Source organism: Mesocricetus auratus, unplaced genomic scaffold, assembly GCF_017639785.1.
Source record: "Mesocricetus auratus isolate SY011 unplaced genomic scaffold, BCM_Maur_2.0 Super-Scaffold_100062, whole genome shotgun sequence".
In the NCBI taxonomy this organism is placed as follows: domain Eukaryota; kingdom Metazoa; phylum Chordata; class Mammalia; order Rodentia; family Cricetidae; genus Mesocricetus; species Mesocricetus auratus.
This window is the reverse complement of record NW_024429234.1, coordinates 1,363,896-1,386,452: the sequence shown is the minus strand read 5'-3', so window position 1 is coordinate 1,386,452 and position 22,557 is coordinate 1,363,896. Positions and strand designations below refer to the sequence as shown.

Below are 22,557 nucleotides of genomic sequence, written 5' to 3'. Positions count from 1 at the left end.
ATGGATTAGGCCTTTGTTTTAGTTTTGGCAGGTGGTGCTATCTATATGCTGAGTTTTACAGCCTTTTCTTCTGTATTTGTTTTTTGTTTTTGGAGATAGGGTTTCTTTGGCTGTTTTAGAACTAACTCTGTAGACCAGGCTGGCAGCAAACTCAGAGATCTTCCTGCCTCTGCATCCTGAGCACTGGGATTAAAGGTGTGAGCCACCACTGCCTGAATGGTACTTTCATCATGGAGTTAGTTGTGCTAAGGTCTGGGACCCTGTTACAATAACTGCCTATTGTTCAGTGCTGTGATGTTAATAGCTTCCATTTGTGGGTGTGCTTTTCACGCTTGAAAGATATCCTGTATTCTTTTCTTTTTTTCCAACATAATTTTTTTTTTTTGGCTTTTTGAGACAGGGTTTCTCTGTGGCTTTGGAGGCTGTCCTGGAACTAGCTCTTATAGACCAGGCTGGTCTTGAACTCACAGAGATCCGCCTGCCTCTGCCTCCCGAGTGCTGGGATTAAAGGTGTGCGCCACCACCGCCCGGCCCAACATAATATTTTTATTGATGCACCCCAATCACACTTCCCAGTCCTCCCAGGTCTACCCCCCTTTTGTGAACTCATTCCCTCCAAAAAAGGAAGAAAGAAATGAAAAGCAAAAAATAAAAAATACAAGTCTAGTATGTGCTGCCCGTCTACTCACTAGAGTGTGGCCAGTCCCTCAGAGAACACTGAGTCCTTCTCCACTTGCTCCCCGCCAGAAGCCATCATCTGTGGAGAGCTACACTTCAGCATGTTTATCAGGGTTTCTCTGTATAACAGCTCTGGCTCTCCTGGTATTCCCTCTGTAGACCAGGCTGTCCTCCAACTCACAGAGATCTGCCTGCCTTTGCCTCCCAAGTGCTGGGATTAAAGGTGTGTGCCATCACTGCCTGACTCAATTTTTTTGTATTGTTGTTGTTGTTGTTTTTTTTTTTTTTTTTGAGACAGGGTTTCTCTGTAATAGCTCTGGCTGTTCTAGAACTCGATTTCTTGAACTCACAGAGACCCACCTTCCTCTGCCTCCCAATTGCTGGGATCAAAGATGTGTACCACCACTGCCTGGCCCTTATCACAATTTAAGAGTTCTCTGTAATATGAATTCTAGTTGGTCTTAATAATAAAAACCCACAGTCAGATATTAGGGGGTGAAAGCTGGAAGATCAGAGAAGCAGAGCAGCCAGCAACTAGAGTTCTTACCTCTACACAATTCTCAGACTGAAAAGGGGTGAGCTCTTGTCTCAGCCCACCTTATATTCCTCTCTTTGCTCAGCCATATCACTTCCTGTTCCTCCTCCCAAGTTTTGGGATTAAAGGTATGCGCCACCACTGTCTGGCCTGTCCTCTGTGGTTAACCAGTGGCTAGCTCTGCACTCTGATCTCCAGGCAAGCATTATAAGAGTACAAAAAGTGCCCTTCAGTGGCTTCTTTTCTAGGCTGTTACTTTAGAGAGAGAGAGAGAGAGAGAGAGAGAGAGAGAGAGAGAGAGAGAGAGAGAGAGAGAGAGAGTGTGTGTGTTGGGGGCGGTTGTCACAGAGCCTTCTATGATTTTCTCAACTGTGAGTCTGCAATCATCGATACCACTGCAAAAGTAGCTTCCTTGCCCTTTACAATCAGAGGGAGCATGAATCATGGACTTCTGCATGGTTTCTGGCAACAGCACCTGCCACATGGTGCCTGGTGGAAATACAGACCTCTGCTGCAGCACGAACCACAGACATCATCATGGTCCTTGGTGCCATGGACATCAATATGGCCCCCAGTGGCATTCCAGTTCATGAACATCAACATGGCTTCAGGAGACAGCACAGACCATGGACATCCACAGATCTCAACATGGTCTCCAGCAGCAGCTCAGACCATGGACCCAATACAGCCCTCATCAATATAAAATCATGGACATCAGCATGGGCTCAGGTGGTAGCACAGGCCACTCACATCAACATGGTCCCAGGCATCAGCACAGACCACAGGCATCAACATGTCGCACAGGTCACTCACGTCAGCATGGCCCCCAGTGGACAACAACATGGCTTTAGGTGTTAGCACAGACCACAGACATCTGCATGGCCTTCAGTACTATCACTGGCTGTAGACATCAACACGACCCCAGCTGCAGCAGGACCACAGACCCCAACATGACCCTTGGCACAGACCACAGATATTGATCAACATGGCTCAGAGCCAGGGTGATTGTTCAAATGGATGGTGTGTTTGGGGACTGAGTCTGAAAACTCCAGGCTGCTGCACACTACTGTGCAGACCTTTGGCAACAATGCGTTTCCCCGCTTCCCCTTGACCACAGCCTTCTCTCACACCTGTCACTGATGTTGCATCTCTACTTCTTCCTTTCTCCACGGTGCACTCACTGCTCTGTTCCTCCATCTTTCCGATCTCTCCATCTCATATTCGTTCGTCCTAGTGACACTGGAAACTGCAATGTGTTGCACAGTATATGTTTTTGCCCAAACAGCTTTACATGGAAATATTCATAAAAATGAGTCATTGGTCTGATTCAAGGTTTCTGGTTTCCTAGACCCTAGCCAAGACTCGTCTCAGATATCCTGCTGTTTGCCCAGAATCAGGGTTCTTTTGCAGCCAGACAGGACATCCAGGAGGGAAGGTTCTGTGTGAGCTCTAGGCTGCTGCACACCTCTCAGCCCTCAATGTTGGCTTGGTGCTTAACCTTTGTGCTGTAGCATGCAAGCAGCACCACTGTTCCATGCTCTCTCTCCCAGCAGGGCAGGCTGCAGGGCTCTATGCTGAGGGCCAGCTGGTGGGCCTAGGACCAGCCCTATTCGGTAATGGCATCTGGTTCTGCAGGACCAGCTCCTCTACGTGCTCCAACAATTTTTAGATGGAGTAGATATTGGAGTGGACTGACTCAAAACACTGGCTCTGGACCCAGATGGTGGCATTTGTCCCATATGGATGTCTTCCTGGCATTGTGGAATTCTTAAGATAGACTTGTCATGGATATATTCAGTCATCTGCCACATTAGATCTTTTTTATGTAGTTAGTCTTCTTTGAAAGTTAATAGTACTTACTAAAGAGTAAATGAAAATTTTAAGAATAAATGAGAGGCAAGACCCTGCATTTAATAGAACAAAACAAACAACAAACAAACAACCAATTAAAAATAGATGAGCTGGGGCTGGAGAGATGGCTCAAAGGTTAGGAGCACTGGCTGTTTTTCCAGAGGTCCTGAGTTCAATTCCCTGCAACCACATGGTAGTTTATAGCCATCTATAGTGAGATCTGGTGCCCTCTTCTGGCCTGCAGGCAGACAGACCACCTTATACATAATACATAAATAAATCTTAAAAAACAACAATAACAAAAGGTGTGGTGGTGTACACCTTTAATCCCAGCACTTGGGAGGCTGAGGCAGGGGGATATCTGAGTTTGAGGCCAGCTTGGTTTACAGAGCAATTTCCAGGACAGCCAAGGCTGTTACACAGAGAAACTGAAGAGCCCTAACAGTTGGAAAATTACTAGCTGTCCCCGGGGTGAGCAGCTGTACTTAAAGATAAACATCCTCCCCTGGTGGTCCTCAAGGACTTGGAAATATTTCCCAGACCTCAGTCCTCAAGGACTTGGAAACATTCCCCGGACCTCAAGGTTCCAGGCCAGTCACAAAGTTCAGCCAGGCACAGCTGTTGCCAAAGACAGATAAAGAGCCAGTCAGCCACAAGCCTATGACTGCATGAAGGTCTGGCACGGATTACCACACTCCCCTTGTACCCCCACCACCCCGTTTGCGGATTCAGGCTTTAAAAACTCGCTGTAATTTCTGTTCGGGGTTCACTCCTTCCCAAGGCTGCTGAACCCCTGCGTGACGCCTTAATAAAAATCCTCTTGTGTTTTGCAACGAACTTCGGCTCCCTGATGGTCTTTGGGGTGAGGGTCCCGAGAGAAAGACTGAAGGGTCTTTCAAAACCCTGTCTCAAAAAAACCAAATCAAAAAGAGAAGAAAGAAGAGATAGAAGAATATATATCTAGAAGAATCCACTTTCCCCGTTTCCAGGTTGCAGTTTTGCTGTGACTTCCAAGGCCTAGGCTGGGCTGAACGTGCATCTTAACTGGTGGTTTGTATTTTCTTACAGAGGTGCTCTGCACCGTGGACTTTGTTGCTCCAGATGACCGAGTAGTTTTCCGTACATGTGAAAGAGAACAGAACAGGGTGGTTTTCCAAATGGTAAGAGACACCTCCCACTCCAGTGTCTAGTGTCCTTCTGAGGTTTCCTGTTCGCTGGAATTTTCTAGTTCTTGCTTATGCCTGCCAGTGTCAAATGCCTGTAATACAGTGTACAGTGGTGGCAGCCTATATATTTGGCTTGGAAGTTTTTCAGAGATTCATTCATGATTGGGTACACTGTTAGAGAGACTGTGGAAATTAAGCTGTTCCATACCTCCAGTCTCAAACTTATTTCTTTCTTTCTGTGGTTTTTTTTTTTTTTGAAACAGGGTTTCTCTGTGGCTTTGGAGCCTGTCCTGGCACTCGCTCTGTAGACCAGGCTGACCTCCAACTCACAGAGATCCGCCTGCCTCTGCCTCCCAAGTGCTGGGATTAAAGGCGTGTGCCATCAATGCCCACTCAGTCTCAAATTTATTTAATTATAGGATTTATCTTTTGGTATGACTTCTGTATTTATTTATTTTTAATCCTTAGGACGGATTATTCTGGCCAAAGTGTTTGTTTTATGTAATATATATAAAAAGACTTATGTTTTCTAAAAATAGATTAAAATTTATGTTATAGATATAATCCTAATATAGTTTTTCTCTTTTTTTTCATTTTTGGGGGAGGGTGTTTCAAGACAGGGTTTCTCTGTGTAGGTCTGGCTGTCCTGGAACTCTGTAGACCAGGTGGCCTTGAACTCAGAGATCCACCCGTCTGCTGGGATTAAAGGCGTGCACCACCACCATCTGACTAGCTTTTCTCTCTTTCTTTAGGTGTTTGTTTAGGAATAGCTCCTGAATGACATTTAGGTATTTTAAAAATTTAGTAACAATGATAAACAAAATACATGGCAAAATATTAATTGTAGAATTTGAGTGTTGGCTATCTGATTATGTGCTCTAAATTTTTCCTTCATTTTTGGTATCTAGTGTGTGTGTGCGCGTGTCTGTGTGTGTGTCTGTGTGTGTGTGTGTGTATGTGTGTGTGTGTGTGTGTGTGAGAGAGAGAGAGAGAGAGAGAGAGAGAGAGAGAGAGAGAGAGAGAGAGAGAGAGAGAGAGAGAGAGAGAGAGACTAGCCAGCTTGCTCCAAGGATCCTCTGTTTCTGCCTCATGAGCACTGGAATTGCAGACAGGCTGCCACTATTGCCCACTTTTTTAAAACAAAATTTTATTAGATAACTTATTATTGTGTGTGTGTGTATGTGTGTGTGTGTGACACATGTGTGCTATAGTGCACAACTTTCAGGAATCAGTTCCCCTACCTTATGTGTCCTAGGGGTTTTTCTCAAGGTGACGTTCTTGGCAGCAGGTGCCTTTACCCACTGAGCCATCTTGCTGGCCCCTACCTGGCTTTTATGTGGGTGTTAGTAAACTGAATTCTGACCTTCATGCTTCCATAGCAAGTATTTTATTACTGAACCACCTTTCCAGCCCCTGTTTGAAAATGACCATGGCATTACTGTCTAGTCCTTCCAAGTTCATCTTTTCCTTTGTGGGTAAGCAAGTCTAGTGTACTGGCCTGACTTTTTTTTTCTTTTAGTTGTTATTATTTTATTTTATGTGTATGGATGTATTGCCTGCATGTATGTCTGTTCACCCTGTGTGTGCCTGGTGCCTACAGAGGTCTTTGGAACTGTATTATAGACATGTAGGTGCTGGGAATCAAATTGGGATCCTCTGGAAGAGCAACCAGAGTTAACTGCTGAGTCATCTCCCAGCCCCAGCTGGCATATGCATGCATACATGCATGTATGTGTGTGTGTGTGTGTGTGTGTGTGTGTGTGTGTGTGTAGAGTGAGAGAGAGAGAGAGAGAGAGAGATACCAATAGGTATGTTTGTCTCCATGTGTGCACTTGTGTCAAGACAGGTTGATGTAGTTTCTTGTGTTCCCAGGGGACTTCAGACGCAGAGAGAGCCCTTGCTGTGGCCAGGCTTGTGTAAGTTCTTCCCTCCTTGGGAATGCCTTGTCTCTTCTGTAAGCTGTGAGACCTTCATGTCACTAGCAACCCGTGTTTTACTTCTAGCCCCTTACTCTGTTTTCAGGTGAAGGGGATTATGTTTCTTTCCCTGTGGTATCTGAAGGCTGGCCTGGGACTCTTGTATACCCACATGGCTATATCCTAGAGATCTCTATACTGAGCCTTCATTTTAATGTTTATTCACGGGTTCCCTTTTCCAGGGACTCTTCTGGTAGTCCTGAAGCTAACCCTCATGAAATGTAGATAATATATAACCATCAGGAGACTGCACGGTGAGAGTGTTGGCCTTGGAGTTAAAGCAGAGCTCATTTGGAATTCTGGCTCTGCTCTTTGCCAACTGTGTGAACTTAGGTAAATTATCTATCATCGTTGAGAACTTTGTTCTCATTCATAAAATGATGGCTGGGGCTGGAGAGATGGCTCAGAGGTTAAGAGCACTGACTGCTCTTCCAGAGGTCCTGAGTTCAATTCCCAGCAACCACATGGTGGCTCACAACCATCTGTAATGAGGTCTGGTGCCCTCTTCTGATGTGTAGACGTACATGGAGGCAGGATGTTGTATTCATAATAAATAAAAAAATCTTTAAAAAAAATAAAATGATGGCTGTCAACCTCTGACATTATAGGAAGCGGCAAGTGAAATAATGCATGTCATGTCTTTGCAAGATGTGGCACATCATGAGTGCTTCATATTAGCTCTTGTGATTGATGACTGTGAGAGTCTCAGGCCATAACTACTGCATAGCATAGCACAGACTGTTATGAACCAGTGGATAAGTGAGGACCCTTTCTGTATCAGAGAACTGTTTGGAGTAACCAGTTGTGCAGCTCAGCAAATGAAGCCCGTCTGTTACGACTACCACCAGCACTACCACCTCCTCCTCTTTTTCTGTCCTGTGTAGCCCAGGTTTGCCTCAAATGTGATCTTCCTGCCTCTTTCTGAGTGTTGGGATTACATGTGTGTGCCACCATACCTGGCTCAGTTCAGTAACTTTTATAGAAGATAAGCTCTGGCAATGGGCTCTGTGCTCATACCACTTTTCTACATTGACAAATGGCTTCCAGTATCCCAATTGAAATGATAGTCCTAGGATGCAGTTCAGACAGTATTTGAAATGCCTGTTACGACCCTGTGCATCCACTCTTTATAGATGTGTATTCGCTATGTCTTTCTTCTGGAACCCTGCTCAGATGAGGCAGTTGCCGTTGGGGATGGGCTTCTTTTCTGATTTTCAGCTTTTGTCGTTGAGAATTAGTGTGTTTCACAGGCCCAGGAGAATCAGGAGCACAGAACCCCTTTATTTTTCGTCTATTTTCTTCCCTCAAGTGGAATATTTATTACCTTTTCTCCTTCATGTTTTTCCAGAGAAAATGATGTAGCTGGTATTGATGTCAACATGGGCTGTCCAAAAGAATATTCCACTAAGGTAAAATGATTTCCTTATATTCCTCATAAGTATACTGTGCAGATTAAATGAGGCTAACTGTACATGACAGCTAAGTGTAGTACCTGGCTCTGGGCTAGACTTGTGTGGATAAGGAAAATGCCCAAAGGGGTGTTATTAGGCTATGTATGATAGCAAATACTTGTAATCTGAACTTGCAGAGGCCAAGGTTGGAGGATGATGAGTGGAAGGCTACCCTGAGCTGCAGGATGACCTTGAACTTCTGAGCCACCAGCATTTACCTCCTCCCAAGTGCTGGGATTACAGGTGTTGTCACCACAACCAGTTTTATGAGGTGCTGGGGATTTAACCCAGGACTTCATGTATGCTAAGAATTCTACATCTCAGCCGGGCATTGGTGGCGCAAGCCTTTAATCCCAGCACTCGGGAGGCAGAGGCAGGGGGATCTCTGTGAGTTCGAGACCAGCCAGGACTACCAAGTGAGTTCCAGGACAGCCTCCAAAGCCACAGAGAAACCCTGTCTCGAAAAACCAAAAAAAAAAAAAAAAAAAAAAAAAAAAGAATTCTACATCTCCAGCCACTGCACTTTATTGTTAATGAATTCAGACTCTTGCAGATCCTATGGGTCAGCAAGCTGCCTCAGTGGGTAAAAGTACTTGCCGCACAGGCTTGATGATGTGCATTCAGTCTCTGAATCCTACTGTGGAAAGAGATAATAAATTCCTAGAAGTTGCCCTCTGACCTCCACACATGTGCTGGGACATGTATGTGCCCTTTCCCCACATACCATACATACATGGCGGTAACAGTAAATAGAATTAAATTGATAACGATCCTCCCTCTAGGGCTAGAGAGATGGCTCAGCAGTTAAGAGCGCTTGCTGTTCTCCTGGAGGACCTGACTTCAGTTCCCAGCACACAAGTCAAGCTGCTCATAACCACCTGTAACTCAATCTTTAAGAGACTTGAACCCTTCTGGGCTCTGAGGGCATGCCCATACATGTGTCACATGTGTGTGTGTATTAATCCCTTCTCTATTCCCCACCCATGATTTGTTAAAGTAACTCACAGTAGCTAGATAATGTGCTTTACAACTGTAATCTCAGCACTAAGACTGAAGCAGGAGGACTATAATGAGTTCAAAGCCAGCTTGAACTCATCCAGGGTTATATAATATGATCCTGTGTCAACAAAATAAAATACAAAGTAACCCATACTATTGTCTGATTATGAAAAAAGCAGAAAAATTATTGGCAAATAAGTCTATCATCAAGAAACAAGCATTGGAAGGAGTGATGCTCACCAGATAAGGATGCTTGTCACCAAGCCTGATGCCCTGGCTTTAAAGTCAGTGGAAGGAGACTGACTCTTGCAAGTTGTGATCTGCACACACACACACACACACACACACACACGTAAGTAAATGTTAAAAGAGAGAGAGAACTGTTGCTGTTGTTGTTGAACTTTAAGTTGCTCTGTGAGTTAGTTGTTGGTTTTCATATGCTGGTCTTTTTGTTTTTGTTCTTGTTTTGACACAGCATTTATCTATGAAGTACAAGCTAGCTTTAAACTCACCACTCTGTAGCTGAGACTGGCTTTAAACTCTTGATCCTCCTGCCTCATTGTGCCATTATGCTCAGGTGGACTCCTTGTGTTTTTTTTGTGTGTGTGTGTGTGTGTGTGGTTTTTTTTTTTTGTTTGTTTTATGAGACAGGTTTCTCTGTATTGTTTTGGAGGCTGTTGGTCCAGCCCGGCCTGGAACTCACAGAGATCCGCCTGCTTCTGCCTCCCGAGTGCTGGGATTAAAGTTGTACGCCACCAACGCCCGGCTGGACTTCTTGTTTTAAGGATAAGGTAGATGGTTGGTTCCATTTGTTATGACTCTTTTTAGATTCATCACATTGTGGTTCCTTATGGGGTCTGTGGTGTGCACAGACAATGCTACCTTCCTGTGTGGTAGGAAAATTGCCAGTTTCCAGTGGACCTTGGCTACCTTCTTGCTACACTTGTGTTGCCATATTATGGTTGGGACCATCCTTCGTTCTTCAATTGTAAGGCCTTGTGTGTTTCTTCTTAGGGAGGCATGGGAGCTGCTCTGCTGTCAGACCCTGACAAGATTGAGGAGGTAGGTGACAGTGACAGTGGGGCCCCAGATTTGCTGAAGTCTACCTAGATTCTCTATTTGGGGCCCAGAGGAAGAGAGTTTAATTTAATTAATTTATCTTTATGTGTTATGGGTGTTTTGCCTACATATGTGTCTGCACCATATACATGCAGTCCCTGGAGAGATCATTGAATTCCCTGGAGATGGAGTTCCAGGCAGTTTGTGAGCTATCTGATGTGGGTGCTGGGAACTGAACTTGGAACCTCTGAAAGAGCATGATGCACTCTTTTTTTTTTTTAGATTTTTATTATTTTAATTTTAAATAGCTTGTTTTACATGTCAATCCCAGTTCCCTCTCCCTCCCCTCCTCCCTCACCTCCCCACCACCACCCTCCCCCCCCCCCAGCCTCCCACCCTATTGCCAATCCCTTCCACATAGGGGATATCTAGAGTCTGTCATTTCACTCAGGGTAGGGTCCAGGCACTCCCCTAAGAGTCCAGGCTGAGAGAGCATCCCTCTTTGTGATATGGACACAGGGATAAACACTGATCCACTGCTCAGGGTCCCATAGGTTGCCCAGGCCTCCTCACTGACTCTCACATTCAGGGGGTCTGGATCAGTCCCATGCTGGCCTCCCCGCTGTCAGTCTGGGGTCCAAGAGCTCTCCCCTGTTCAGATCTGCTGTCTCTGCTGGTTTTGCCAGCCCATTCTTTGCCAGTTTGCTCATCGATCCTCTCTCTCTGTCACTGGGTTCCTTGGGTTCAGTTCAGTGTTTAACTGTGGGTGTTTGCCTCTGCTTCCATCAGTCACTGGATGAAGGCTCCAGGATGGTTATAGACATCAAGTTCACTATCAGGAATAGGCATTCGAGGTGGTCTTTACACTATTGCTTAGCTTGCCAATTAGTGTCATCCCTTTAGATCACGAGAGGTCACACTGGTGCCTAATCTGTCTTCTAACCTATGATTCCCTCTTCCTCCTATTCTACCCCCCCCACAGGAAAGAACCTAAGAGATATGCATGATACACTCTTAATTGCCCTGGCCTGACAAAATTTCTATTTTATTTTTGGCCTGAATTTTTTTTTTTTTTTGGTTTGGTTTGCCAAGATAGAGTTTCTCTGTGTAGCTTTGAAGTTTGTCCTGGAACTCTGTAGACGAGGAGGCTGGTCTCAAACTTACAGAGATCTCCTGCCTCTGCCTCCGGAGTGCTGGGATTAAAGGTGTGTATCACCACTACCTGGCTTTCCTGAACATTTTTAAGAAGTAATTTTGATAAGCACCTAGATTTAAAAACTCTTCAGTCAGCCATCACCTCTGTAAAAGTTTATATAAATAGGGACATGTTACCTGAGACCCAGAGGGCCTGAGAACTCAGATACGGTCTCCTCTGTATTGACTCTCCCTTCCAGGGTAATCTGAACAGAGAGCAGATCACTTTGGGTAGGGGCATGTTCAAAAGTCTTTGTGTATAGATGGTCAGGCCTCTCCCTAGGGGTCTGGATGAGAGCATCAGGGTGTCCTCTGTGTATGGACCATTTGGATAGAGTATACTACAGGCCACTTCCCATCACCCCCTGGTCCCTACCCCTTTTTTTGAGATGGGGTCTTTCTGAATCATTTTGACTGGCCTTGAACTCTTATTAATCTTCCTGTCTCAGCCTCATGAGTGTCCTTTGAGAGCAGACCAGGCCAGGGTTCTATGAGGCAAGCTGAAGTTAATCTCCCTTGGTTTTCCGTCCTTTGAAGAGTCTACAAATGGAATTAATGAGGACCAGGAGGTAGGTTGGCTTTGATAACTAGTGCTGCCTGGACATATGTGGGCAACAGACTTGCCATAGCACTACTTTTCTTTCTTATTTACCAGCAACATGGGGCACCAAAAGGTAGGGTTTTTTTTCTCTTTACTCTTTTGGGTTTTGGGTGGCCTGCTACCCAGCTCCCAAATAAAGACATGGAAACTTACTCTTTCTTATAAATGCCTGGCCTTAGCTTGGCTTGTTTCTAGCCAGCTTTTTTTTTTTTGTTTGTTTTTGTTTTTGTTTTTCGAGACAGGGTTTCTCTGTGGCTTTGGAGGCTGTCCTGGAACTCACTTTGTAGACCAGGCTGGCCTCGAACTCACAGAGATCCGCCTGCCTCTGCCTCCCGAGTGCTGGGATTAAAGGCGTGCGCCACCAACGCCCGGCCTGCCAGCTTTTCTTAACTTAAATTATCCCATCTACTTTTTGCCTCTGGACTTTTATGGTTCCCTATTCTATACCTTTCTTTACTTCCTACTCCATGACTTGCTGTGTAGCTGGGTGGCTGGCCCCTGATATCCTCCTCTCCTCCTTCTTTTGCTCCTTGATCGTCTCTTTCCCAGATTTCACCTCCTATTTATCCTCTCTGCCTACCAGCCCTGCCTATCCTTTCTCCTGCCTAGCTACTGGCCATTCAGCTATTAGCCCAATCAGGTGTTTTAGGCAGGCAAAGCAACACAGCTGCACAGAGTTAAACAAATGCAACATAAAAGAATACAATAGAGCCAGGCATGCCTTTAATCCCAGCACTTGGGAGGCAGAGGAGGTGGACCTCTGTGAGTTCAAGACCAAACCTGCTCTACCGAGCGAGTTCCAGGACAGGCTCCTCCAAAACAATACAGAGAAACCCTGTCTTGAAAAACCAAAAAAAAAAAAAAAATACAATAGATTTAAACAGATGTTCCACAGCATAAATAAATGTAATACACCTTAATATTCCACAACAAAGTAGTTTTTTCTCAGTGGCCATTACAGTGTTTCATTTGCTCTTACAGTCCCTTGAAGTAGACATGGCTGGCATTTGCTCTTTCTCTTCTCTTCTCTCTCTCTCTCTCTCTCTCTCTCTCTCTCTCTCTCTCTCTCTCTCTCTCTCTCTCTCTGTCTTAGACAGTGTCTACTTGTGTTGCCCATGCGAGTCTCATACTCCTGGATTCAAATCATTCTCCTGTGTTAGTACTATGTATTAGTAACTTTTCTATTATTGTGATAAAATACCATGACCAAGGCAACTTAAAGAAGGAAGAGTTGGCTGGGTGGTGGTGGCACCTGCCTTTAATCCCAGCTCTTGGGAGGCAGAGGTAGGTGAATCTCTGAGCTTGTGGCAGCAGTGAGGCAGGATCAGGAAGCTATGCAAGATCTTTAACTCTCAAAGCCTGTTTCCCAGGAATGTATTTTCTCCATCAAGGTTGTTTCTTCCATTAACATTTCCAAAAAGCACCACCAGTTGGGGACCAAGTGTTCAAATGCCTGAGCCTATGGGGACATTTCTCATTTCAACCACCACATACTACCAGAACAATTTTTATCTTTTTGATAAAAATATTAAACTAGGGCTGGAGAGATGGCTCAGAGGTTAAGAGCACTGCCTGCTCTTCCATAGGTCCTGAGTTCAATTCCCAGCAACCACATGGTGGCTCACAACCATCTACAATTCGATCTGGTGTCCTCTTCTGGTGTGAAGGCAGAACATTGTATATGTAATAAAAATAAATAAATCTTTTAAAAAATATTAAACTAAAAACCCAAACTAAACAGACACCTAAAAAATAACCAAAACCTAAAAATGAAATTCAGACACAAAACCAGATTATTTTCTTTTTCCTTCTTTCTTTTTTTTTTTTTTTTGAGAGAGGATGCTATACGTCAGGCTGGCCAGTGGGTCTGGTGAGGCCCGACTGCCTGTGGGTTGATAGCTGTTATCCTAATCAGATCTATGTTTCTGGTCCTTTCTCTTTTCTCCCAGAGACATGTGGCATTATTTAGAGCGTCACGAATTTCATGCTACCACCTTTCAATAAGACAGCCTTAGGAAGCTGGGCAGTGGTAGTGCACACCTTTAACCCCTGCTCTCAGGAGGCAGAGGCAAGCGGATCTCTGTGAGTTTGAGGCCAGCCTGGTCTAAAGAGTGAGTTCCAGAACAGCCAGAGCTACACAGAGACACCCTGTCTCAGTTACAAAAAAGGTGGGGGTTGTCCATTTCTCCTCAGCGTGATCCGACCAAGTAGCTTGGTCTTTTATTTCCCTAATTTCCCTCCTGATCTTTAATGGGCATATGAACAGAAATTCTATAGAGAGTGCCTAGAGCTACTTAGAATAAATCAAAAGGAAGTTCTCTATGACTGAATACTGTATCAAGCCAGTTATTTTTGTCATCACATGTCAAAGAGTTCAAAGAAAGCACTTGCAAGGGAACCTTCTGGAGATGTTTATTGATTTATTTTGAAGCAGGGTTTCACATAGTCTGGGCTGGCCTTCTACTCCTTATGTAGTCAAAAATGACCTTGAACTCCTCCTGTTCCTCCTGCCTCTACCTCACAAGGCAGGTACTACCATGCCCTAGCTAGAGTGAGAATTTTTGTGACCTATCCTCATGAGCCTGGCAGTCCCCTTCCTTAAAGTGCCCCTTTAAGGCTTGCCAGGATGACTGTGAGAAATCAGGTCTAGTCTGCTGTCTGAAGCAGCACCTGGAGAGGGTTCCTTCCTACTGAGCATCTTGCTGGTGCCTTTCAATAGCCTTTCTTGGTCTGATGTCTTGAGTGCCCTCCCTTAGATCTTAGATAAAGCCTGTTTTACTATAATTGGCTCTCTGCTGCCCCCATCTGTCTAGAATCAATATAAATGTTCTCAGCCTATCAGATAGTGGCTCTGTTGGTTCGAAAGAAGTCCAGTTCTTGGAAGAGGGCTGTTGAGATCACCTTCCTTCTCTCATGTCTGGCTGAAAGTGTTGATGTAGAAAGAAGATAGCAATGCCACAGACATTATTTATCATCTATATCTCTCTTGATCTGATTCTCACGTTGCCGTGTCATGCTACCTCCTTGACGACTTGATCTTTCTTTGAAACCTTTTCTAATTATTGTATAAGAAGCAGTTAAAATACATTGAATGTGTTATATTTCCCTTTTATAGTTTATTTGTATGTCTAATTTTTCAAAAGAGAAGGATTTATGAGGCCAGGACTTAGGCCCTTAAAGATCTTCCTGTTCTCATTCTTTAGTTCTCAGATAGCACTTGGAAGATTCTTTTTACTTAGAAAAGAAGCTGTCAGTCGCTGGGCAGTGGTGGTGCACACCTTTAGTCCCAGCACTGGGGAATCAGAGGCAGGTGGATCTCACAGTTTGAGGCCAGCCTGGTCTGCAGAGACAGGACAGCAGGGCTACAGAGAGAAACCCTGTCTTGGAAAAAAAGAAGAGGGGGAAGAGGAGAAGAAGAAGAAGAAAGCTGTCAGTCATGTGTTCATAACCAGGACTGAGCCTCAGGATTACACTGAGGGTGTTAGGCAATGATTTTGAAAGCACAGGTTTCTATTTATTTATTTTACATCCTGGCCACAGTTTCCCCTCCCTCCTCTCCTCCCAGTCCTTACCCCCAATCTCATCTCTGTCCCCTCAGTCCCCCTCCCATCCACTCCTCTTTCATTTCTGTTCAGGACAGGGCAGTTCTCTCATGGATACCAACAAAACATGGCATATCAAGTTGCAGTGAGTCTAATACTCCCCTGTGTATTAAGGCTGGGCAAGGTGACCCAGTATGAGGAATAGGGTCCCAAAAGCCAGTAAAAGAACCAGAGACAGCCTCTGCTCCCCCCTGTTACAAGTCCCATAAGAGTACCAAGCTACACAACTGTAACATATATGCAAGAGGGCCTAGGTGAGTCCCATGCAGGGAAAGCACAGTTTTCTAACCTCTGTCCTAGAGACCCATTCAGGGAATAATGAGGTAGGATTTAAGAGTTTGTGTTGCTCAAGCTCTCCAGATAATACTGACATTTTTCCTGGCAAAGGATCACTGTGTTCCATATAGGACTACATGCAGATCCACTCACTTCTTCCTTCAGTGTATTTAACATGAGTGTATATGTATGCATTTATGTACCATGTAGGCACTTGCTAGTGTTGGGGTTTTAGCATGGAATAGAGACAGAATCCTTGTCCCATGGAGTTTACACATAAATACATACAACAGTTAACTGCAAGTAGTCATGCATATACAAATTGTCCTTCTACTAGTATGCATGGCTCTTGTAGGTGTGTTCACTAGTACAAGCAGTGTGGTGGTTTGTTCCAGAAGAGATAGATGTTCCTGTCTACTCCTCTTTGCAGATCCTCAGCACTCTTGTTAAAGGAACACAGAAACCTGTGACCTGTAAAATCCGAATCCTGCCATCGGTAAGGATATGTTATTTGAAGGTGACAAATCTGGTGACAGAACTGAGCTTACTTTAGGAGTCAGCAGCTCCTTTCTTGAGTCTTAATGGAAACCTTGTGCTGTAATCTTTCTTACCCAGCTAGAAGATACCCTGAGCCTTGTGAAGCGGATAGAGAGGACTGGCATTTCAGCCATTGCAGTTCATGGGAGGTGAGTGTTTACCTTCTTAGTGATTGACTGGCAGGGAGATTCCTCAACAGACCCTACGTGACAAACAGCTTCTCTTTGTATGTAGCCTACCTCTGCCTACCTCTCTGATAGCCTGTGGATCCAGAGAACATTCAAACTCTGCATGGACTTACATTTGTTCATTCAATAAGTACCTTCTGATGGTAGGCACAGCTTCAAGCATTAGAAACATGAGAGGGAGCCAGGCGGTGGTGGTACAAGCCTTTGATCCCAGAACTCAGGAGGCAGAGACAGGGTGATCTCTGTGAGTTTGAGACCAGCCTTGATCTACAGAGTGAGTTCCAGGACAGTCAGGCTACACAGGGAAACTCTGTCAAGAAAGAAAAGAAACACAGGAGAAAGGGGAAGGACCATGCCAACTGAATCTTTTTCTTTCCATTTTATTGAGCACTAGCTTCTCCCTTGAATGACCCCAAGCAGATGGCTGTTCATTTAAAGGCACTGGCTTTCTTGTCTGCCTTGTTGGACTGCCAGCTGTCCTGATGTCTGCTTTAAGCAGTTCTTGTTTCTGTAGCTCATGTGTTCTCTATTGGTAACTGAGTTTTTTTTTCTTTTTAAAGGATTTATTTTTAATTATGTATATGTGTATATGTCTGTGTGTCTTAAGTGCAGGTGTTTGCAGAGTCCAGAAAAAAGTGTTGGACTCCCTGGGGCTGGAGTTCCAAGAGGTTGTTAGTTGCTTGATGTGTGTGCTGCAGACTGAACGTGTGCCCTCTGTAAGAGTAGGATGCAGCCAGGTGTTGGTGGTGCACATCTTTAATCTCAGCACTCAGGAGGCAGAGGCAAGCTGTCTCTGTGAGTTCGAGGTCAGCCTGGTCTGCAGAGCGAGTGCCAGGACAGGCTCCAAAGCTACACAGAGAAACCCTGTCTCGAAAAACCAACCAAACAAAAAAACTGAAGGGCCATCTCTCAGTGGGCTAAATCTCTTCATAGAGCCTAAGATGACATTGAATTCATGGTAATCCTCCTGTCTCAGTTTTCCAAGTGCTGGGATTATAGGCATGAACACTAGGGTCTGCTAAGCCAAGGCTGCTCTCTGTCTCCCTGTCAAACTTGTTTCTTGTGCCTAGCATGCCCTTTTGTTTGTAACCTGATTTATAGACTTTGGCTGACATCCTTTTTGTGGGAACTCAGGGGCTTATAGGAACAGCCCAGGTGGATGGTCATCCATGCTACTAAATTTTGTGGTATAACCTGAACAACAGCATACAGAACAAAAAGCGGAGATCTACGGTAGGAGGGTTTGGAAGTGACACATACACATATGTACACATACTGTATTCCTTGTTGAGGCAGTGGGCTTTAGACTCAATAGCCTGATTTGAAAGCCCAGCTCTGCAGTTTGCTACCTATGTATCCTTAGGGAAATCACTTAACCTCTCTGATTGACAATTAGTACAATTTCTTCTTCATAGTTTTTTTGAAGCTTTTATGAGATTGTGAATATACAGCCTTGCAAACAATATTAAGGGAACTTACTCTTCCCAGAAGTTGGAGGCAATTAGAATGGATTTGGGAGAGTTTAAGGAAGAACTTCCTGACCATCAGAAATTCAGCAAATGCAGCTATTTAGTATGGTATAAAACTGGCTGCTGGCGATGTAAGGAGTTGGAGGTGGAGGCCGGGTTGTCAGGCTCTTCTGAGAAATCGGGATTTAGCACAGGAGCTATGCTCAAGCAAGAACTGGTTAGTCACCTCTCCTGCTTATCTCTACACTTAGGCTGGGCCAGGCATCGCTGCAGCATGCCTAAGATTTGCTTACTCATGCACAAGAACTTTTTGCTGTTGACCTTGGTAGGAAGGAGCCCTGTGTTGTGTCCTGCTTTTCCTGTGGCTTATCGTAGCGGTCATGGTCTGTGGTCTGCCCTGGTGGCCCCTGGAACAGGGCCTACCCTGTGTCAGGTGCTTCTCCCAAAGATCAGCTGTGCAACTTGGCCTCAGCACAGGCAGCTGTGTGGGAGTGGCCAGTCTGAGCAGTGGCAGCTGCTCCAGGTCCCGTGGGAAGGGCAGGGCTGGGACTGTAGGGACAGCATTTTTGTAACACTGTCTCTTATTTCTGGCAGAGGCAAGGGGAAGCCAGGGAAAAGCAGTGTGACCTTGGGAACCAGGCCACCACCATTGGTCCTCTTAGGCTATGCCCCATCTTCAGGTTCCTGAGAACTAGCCTTAACCTTTTTACTCTCTTGCCCCTTAGACAGAGTTCCTCCCCTAGGTCAGGGAGGCCATTCCTAGCGACCTGTCCTAGATAACCATGTAGCTGTCTGATCTGCTTGAGTTTCAGTAGGATTTTAGGAATGTTATGACCTTCGGCCCTCAGCCCCCAGGCCACATCTCTGTTCTTCTTTAAGGAACCGGGATGAACGACCTCAGCACCCTGTCAGCTGTGAAGTTATAAGAGCCATCGCCAAGACCCTCTCCATTCCTGTCATAGCCAAGTAAGCCTCCAGTCTTCCTCATTTACTTTATGCTCCACCTCACTCAGAGAAGAACTGTGCTGATATAAAAAAAAATGGAATGACAGAATATTAATAAGCTGGTATAAGCCAGGCATGGTGGCCCCCACCTCAGCACTGTGGATTCAGAGAAGAGCTCTGTGAGTTCAAAGCCAGCTGGTCTACATAGGAGGTCCAGGACAGACAGGAGAGCCCCTCTCAAAACAAACAAACAAAAACTCAAAACAAAACCAAGCGAACACAGGGCTGGCAAGATTGCTTAGCAGTTAAGTGTGTCTAACACCAATCCTGACCGTCTGAGTTTAGTCCCTGAGAGCGCTGAATCCTGCAGCTTGACCCCTGACCTCCATGTGGTATATCTCTCCTATTCACAACCAACCAGATAAATATAAAAAGAAATGCTTTAAGCCGGGCGTTGGTGGCGCACGCCTTTAATCCCAGCACTCGGGAGGCAGAGGCAGGCGGATCTCTGCGAGTTCGAGACCAGCCTGGACTACCAAGCGAGTTCCAGGACAGCCCCCAAAGCCACAGAGAAACCCTGTCTCGAAAAACCAAAAAAAAAAAAAGAAATGCTTTAAAACTTGACCATGGGGGCTCACAGAGAGTGAATTGACAACCAGGGAGCCTGCATGAAACTCATCTGGGCCCTCTGCATGTATGTTAGGGTTGTGTAGCTTAGACCTCTGTGGGACTCCTACCAGTGGGAGAAAGGGCTGTCTCTGACTCTTTTACTGGCTTTTGGGATCCTACTTCTTATAGTTGGTGGCCTTACCCAGCCTTAATGTATAGGGAGTGCTTAGTTTTACTGCAACTTGATATGCCATGTTTCATTGATACTCGGAGGAGCTCTGCCCTTTCCTGCATGGAGATGGAAGAGGAAGAGATTGGGGGGGGGTAGGAGAGGGAGAATGGGGGAGAGGGACTTGGAAGGGAGAATGGGGGGAGAGACTGTAGCCAGAATGTAAGATAAATAGATGAATTTTAAAAAAGAAAAAATTGACCATAAAGAAAAGGGGTGGGGAATGAAGCAGAAATAGAAAGTCGGGAGCAAGACTGACACTTTCGTTTGGACCTAGAGCTCAGAGCATTCTGATGGTGGGCTAGGCTATGGGTTGGAATAAGAATATGGACAGTAGCCTGGCATTGGTGGCACACGCCTTTAATCCCAGCACTCGGGAGGCAGAGGCAGTAGGATCTCTGTGAGTTCGAGGCCAGCCTGGCCTACAGAGTGAGTTCCAGGACAGCCTCTAAAACAATACAGAGAAACCCTGTCTTGAAAAACCAAAAAAAAAAAAAAAAAAAAAAGAATATGGACAGTGAAAAGGTTGTAGAATCAGACCTGGGGCAAGATGGTGCCACACCTAGAGTTATGTATGCAAGGTGCAGGGGCTATGTGAGAAGTCCCAAGTTACAGCTCTTAGCAACAAGATTCAAGGAACATTAGGCAGGTAGAAGAAATCTAGACAAAGACCAGGTAGTACACTCCTTTAATCCTAGCCCTTGGGAGACAGAGCAGGTGGTTCTCTGTGAATCTGAGGCTACCCTGGTCTAAATGGAAAGTTTCAGGACAGCCAAGAAAATATGGTTAAATGGTATCTTTGGTATCTTTGAGAAAGAAAGAAACAAAGAGGGAAAGATGGATAGATGATGGATGGACAGATGGATGATGCTGGGCATGGTGGTAAATACCTTTAATCCCAGCACTTGGGAAACAGAGGCAGGTAGATCTCTGTGAGTTCAAGGTCAGCCTGGCGTAGTCTACATAGTGAGATCCAGGTCAACCAAGGTTATGTAGAGACACCCTGTCTTTAAAAAAAAAAAAAAAGATCTAAGCAAGCATTCTGGGCAACTACAGGCACATATGCTAGCAAGTGTGGGGTTTTGATGACTACCTCAAAGGAGTTCAACTCAGCCTTGTACTTCAGGACAGCACAGAGACTCAAGGAGTTTGGACATTGGAGACAGGGAAGTCTTAAGGAAGTTACCTTTGACCAGTGAGAGGAAGAAATAATGATAGAGTGGTTGCTAGGCTGTGTGTTCTCATCAAAAGAAAGTTTAGAGGTGGCTTTCAGGACTAACTGAGTCTTTGAAGCCACTTGCTTTTCCTGTCACCTCGGGGCCCTCTCCAGCACAGGTGTCTCTGGACTGAGACTGCTACCTGACTTTGGATGAAATAGTTGAGAACAGAGAAGTTTCTTAGAGTAGCAGGGTAGAAGGAGGGGGATTTTGACCTGACTGAGTCTCTTTGTCTTCTTCCATGATCATGAGTGAGTGTGTCCTTGCTTAAGTCTAGGGTTTTGACCTTAGAGGGTCTATGGACAACTTCTCAGCTTAGAGTTTTTCCTGTGGCCGCAATTCCACCTTTTTTAATTCTATATTTTAGACAGTGTCGTACTATGTTGTTCCATGTGGGTTCAGAACTGATTACATGGCCCAGGCTTCTCTTGGCCTCATGATCCTTCTACCTTAACCTCTGTGATGCTTCTTTATCGGTGTATATCACTGTGTCAGCTAATGACTCAGTTTAGTCCCACATCTTCCAGTATTGTCTGCCTTTGGCAGAGGCAAAGTCAAATTTCTAAAGAACCTCTTCAATGCCAGGCATGATTCAGGCTCGTCACTTACCAGTGGGGTATGCTGTATAAGGTACTTGACTAAAACTGTACTAATAATGAATGGCAGATCTGAAAATCACCTGTTTCTGGAAATTCTGGTGGGTTCTATTATGGCATTCTTCCTATGCCACTGTTGCTTTTTAGTGGAGGATCTCATGACCACATCCAGCAACATTTGGACATAGAGGACTTCCGACAAGCCACAGCTGCCTCTTCAGTGATGGTGGCTCGAGCAGCCATGTGGAACCCCTCTATCTTCCTCAAGGATGGCCTTCGTCCCCTAGAGGAAGTCATGCAGAAGTATATCAGATATGTAAGTGTTTGCTCTTTCTTTTACTTTTTAGTTTTGACATATAGTCTCATATCCCAGGCTGACCTCTAATCCCTTATTCTCCTGCCTCTGCTTCCTACATGTTGCTATAGCTGAGTCTGTGCCACCACATGTTTGAGTTTCTTTTTTTTTAAGATTTATTTATTATGTATACAGTGTTCTGTCTGCATGTCTGTCTGCACTCCAGAAAAAGGCACCAGATCTCATTACAGATGGTTGTGAGTCACAACGTGGTTGCTTGGAATTGAACTCAGGACCTCTAGAAGAGCAACCCGTGCTCTTAACCTCTGAGCCATCTCTCCAGACCCATGCTTTGCGTTTCTTGTCACTATGAGTGTGGTAGTTGTATTAAAGGATTTTTTAAAAATGAGGTCACTGGGTATAGCCCTGGGGACAGTGGGATTCTGTGTTGGGCTGCGTATGTACATGGTGGGCAGAAACAATGAGTTGCCCTCAAAGTTCTTCAGTGAGTTGTATATGAGCAGAAGTTCCAGCCTCCTCCCAGGGCAGTTTTCCACCTCCCTTTTCAGTCTCAAGCCTCACTGATGCCTGGGGTTACCTATGCTCTCCTCAAGCTGTGGCATTCAGGTGCTTTTTATGACTGTTAAGCTGGGATGGTAGGATGAGGCATGTGTCCAGTTCTTGGTAGCTTCGGTCCTAGAGCCTCCTTTTCCCAGTGCTGTAGTCCTTATCCTCTTGGTTCTGGGTGTCCTGGTGGGTAGGTTGGTGACTTCAGCAGTCTAAGTCAGCTACAGACAAAGGGCTAGCTCAGCTCAGGTCAGCTGTCCAGCTCTTCTGATCACCTGGCAAGTGTGTGGCAGAGAAGACATGTTCAGCAGTGCTGAGCCTGCTTACTAGGTGAAAGTTGATGCTAGCACTCTTGCTCAGTCATCATTTGTCAGCTTTCAAGGGGTTGTGTTGTCCTGGAGAAAGAGAGTAGCCCCAAGCATCAACATGGATGCTTCTGGTCTGATCAGGTACTTTCTGGGCCAGACAAGCTGAATCATGGTCCTGCCCCTGGCTGGGACTTACTTACTTATCCCAC

The 22,557-nt window shown here is 45.2% G+C and overlaps 1 protein-coding gene across 8 annotated transcripts in view; it reads left to right on the top strand.

The window, feature by feature from the left end:
* The window catches only part of Dus2 (dihydrouridine synthase 2), a 44,504-nt gene that overhangs the window by 16,254 nt on the left and 5,693 nt on the right, over nt 1-22,557 (top strand). For 2 of the 8 annotated variants that reach the window (XM_040736553.1, XM_040736554.1), the window contains exons 4-11: nt 4,133-4,224; nt 6,103-6,146; nt 7,555-7,615; nt 9,671-9,718; nt 15,819-15,884; nt 16,004-16,074; nt 18,462-18,548; nt 21,326-21,494. In XM_040736553.1, coding sequence (XP_040592487.1) covers nt 4,133-4,224; nt 6,103-6,146; nt 7,555-7,615; nt 9,671-9,718; nt 15,819-15,884; nt 16,004-16,074; nt 18,462-18,548; nt 21,326-21,494 — 638 coding nt within the window. Of the gene's footprint in view, nt 1-3,608; nt 4,054-4,132; nt 4,225-6,102; nt 6,147-7,554; nt 7,616-9,670; nt 9,719-15,818; nt 15,885-16,003; nt 16,075-18,461; nt 18,549-21,325; nt 21,495-22,557 lie in introns of those variants that run through there. The other 6 variants (XM_040736555.1, XM_040736556.1, XM_040736558.1 and 3 more) reach the window with 6 other exon arrangements.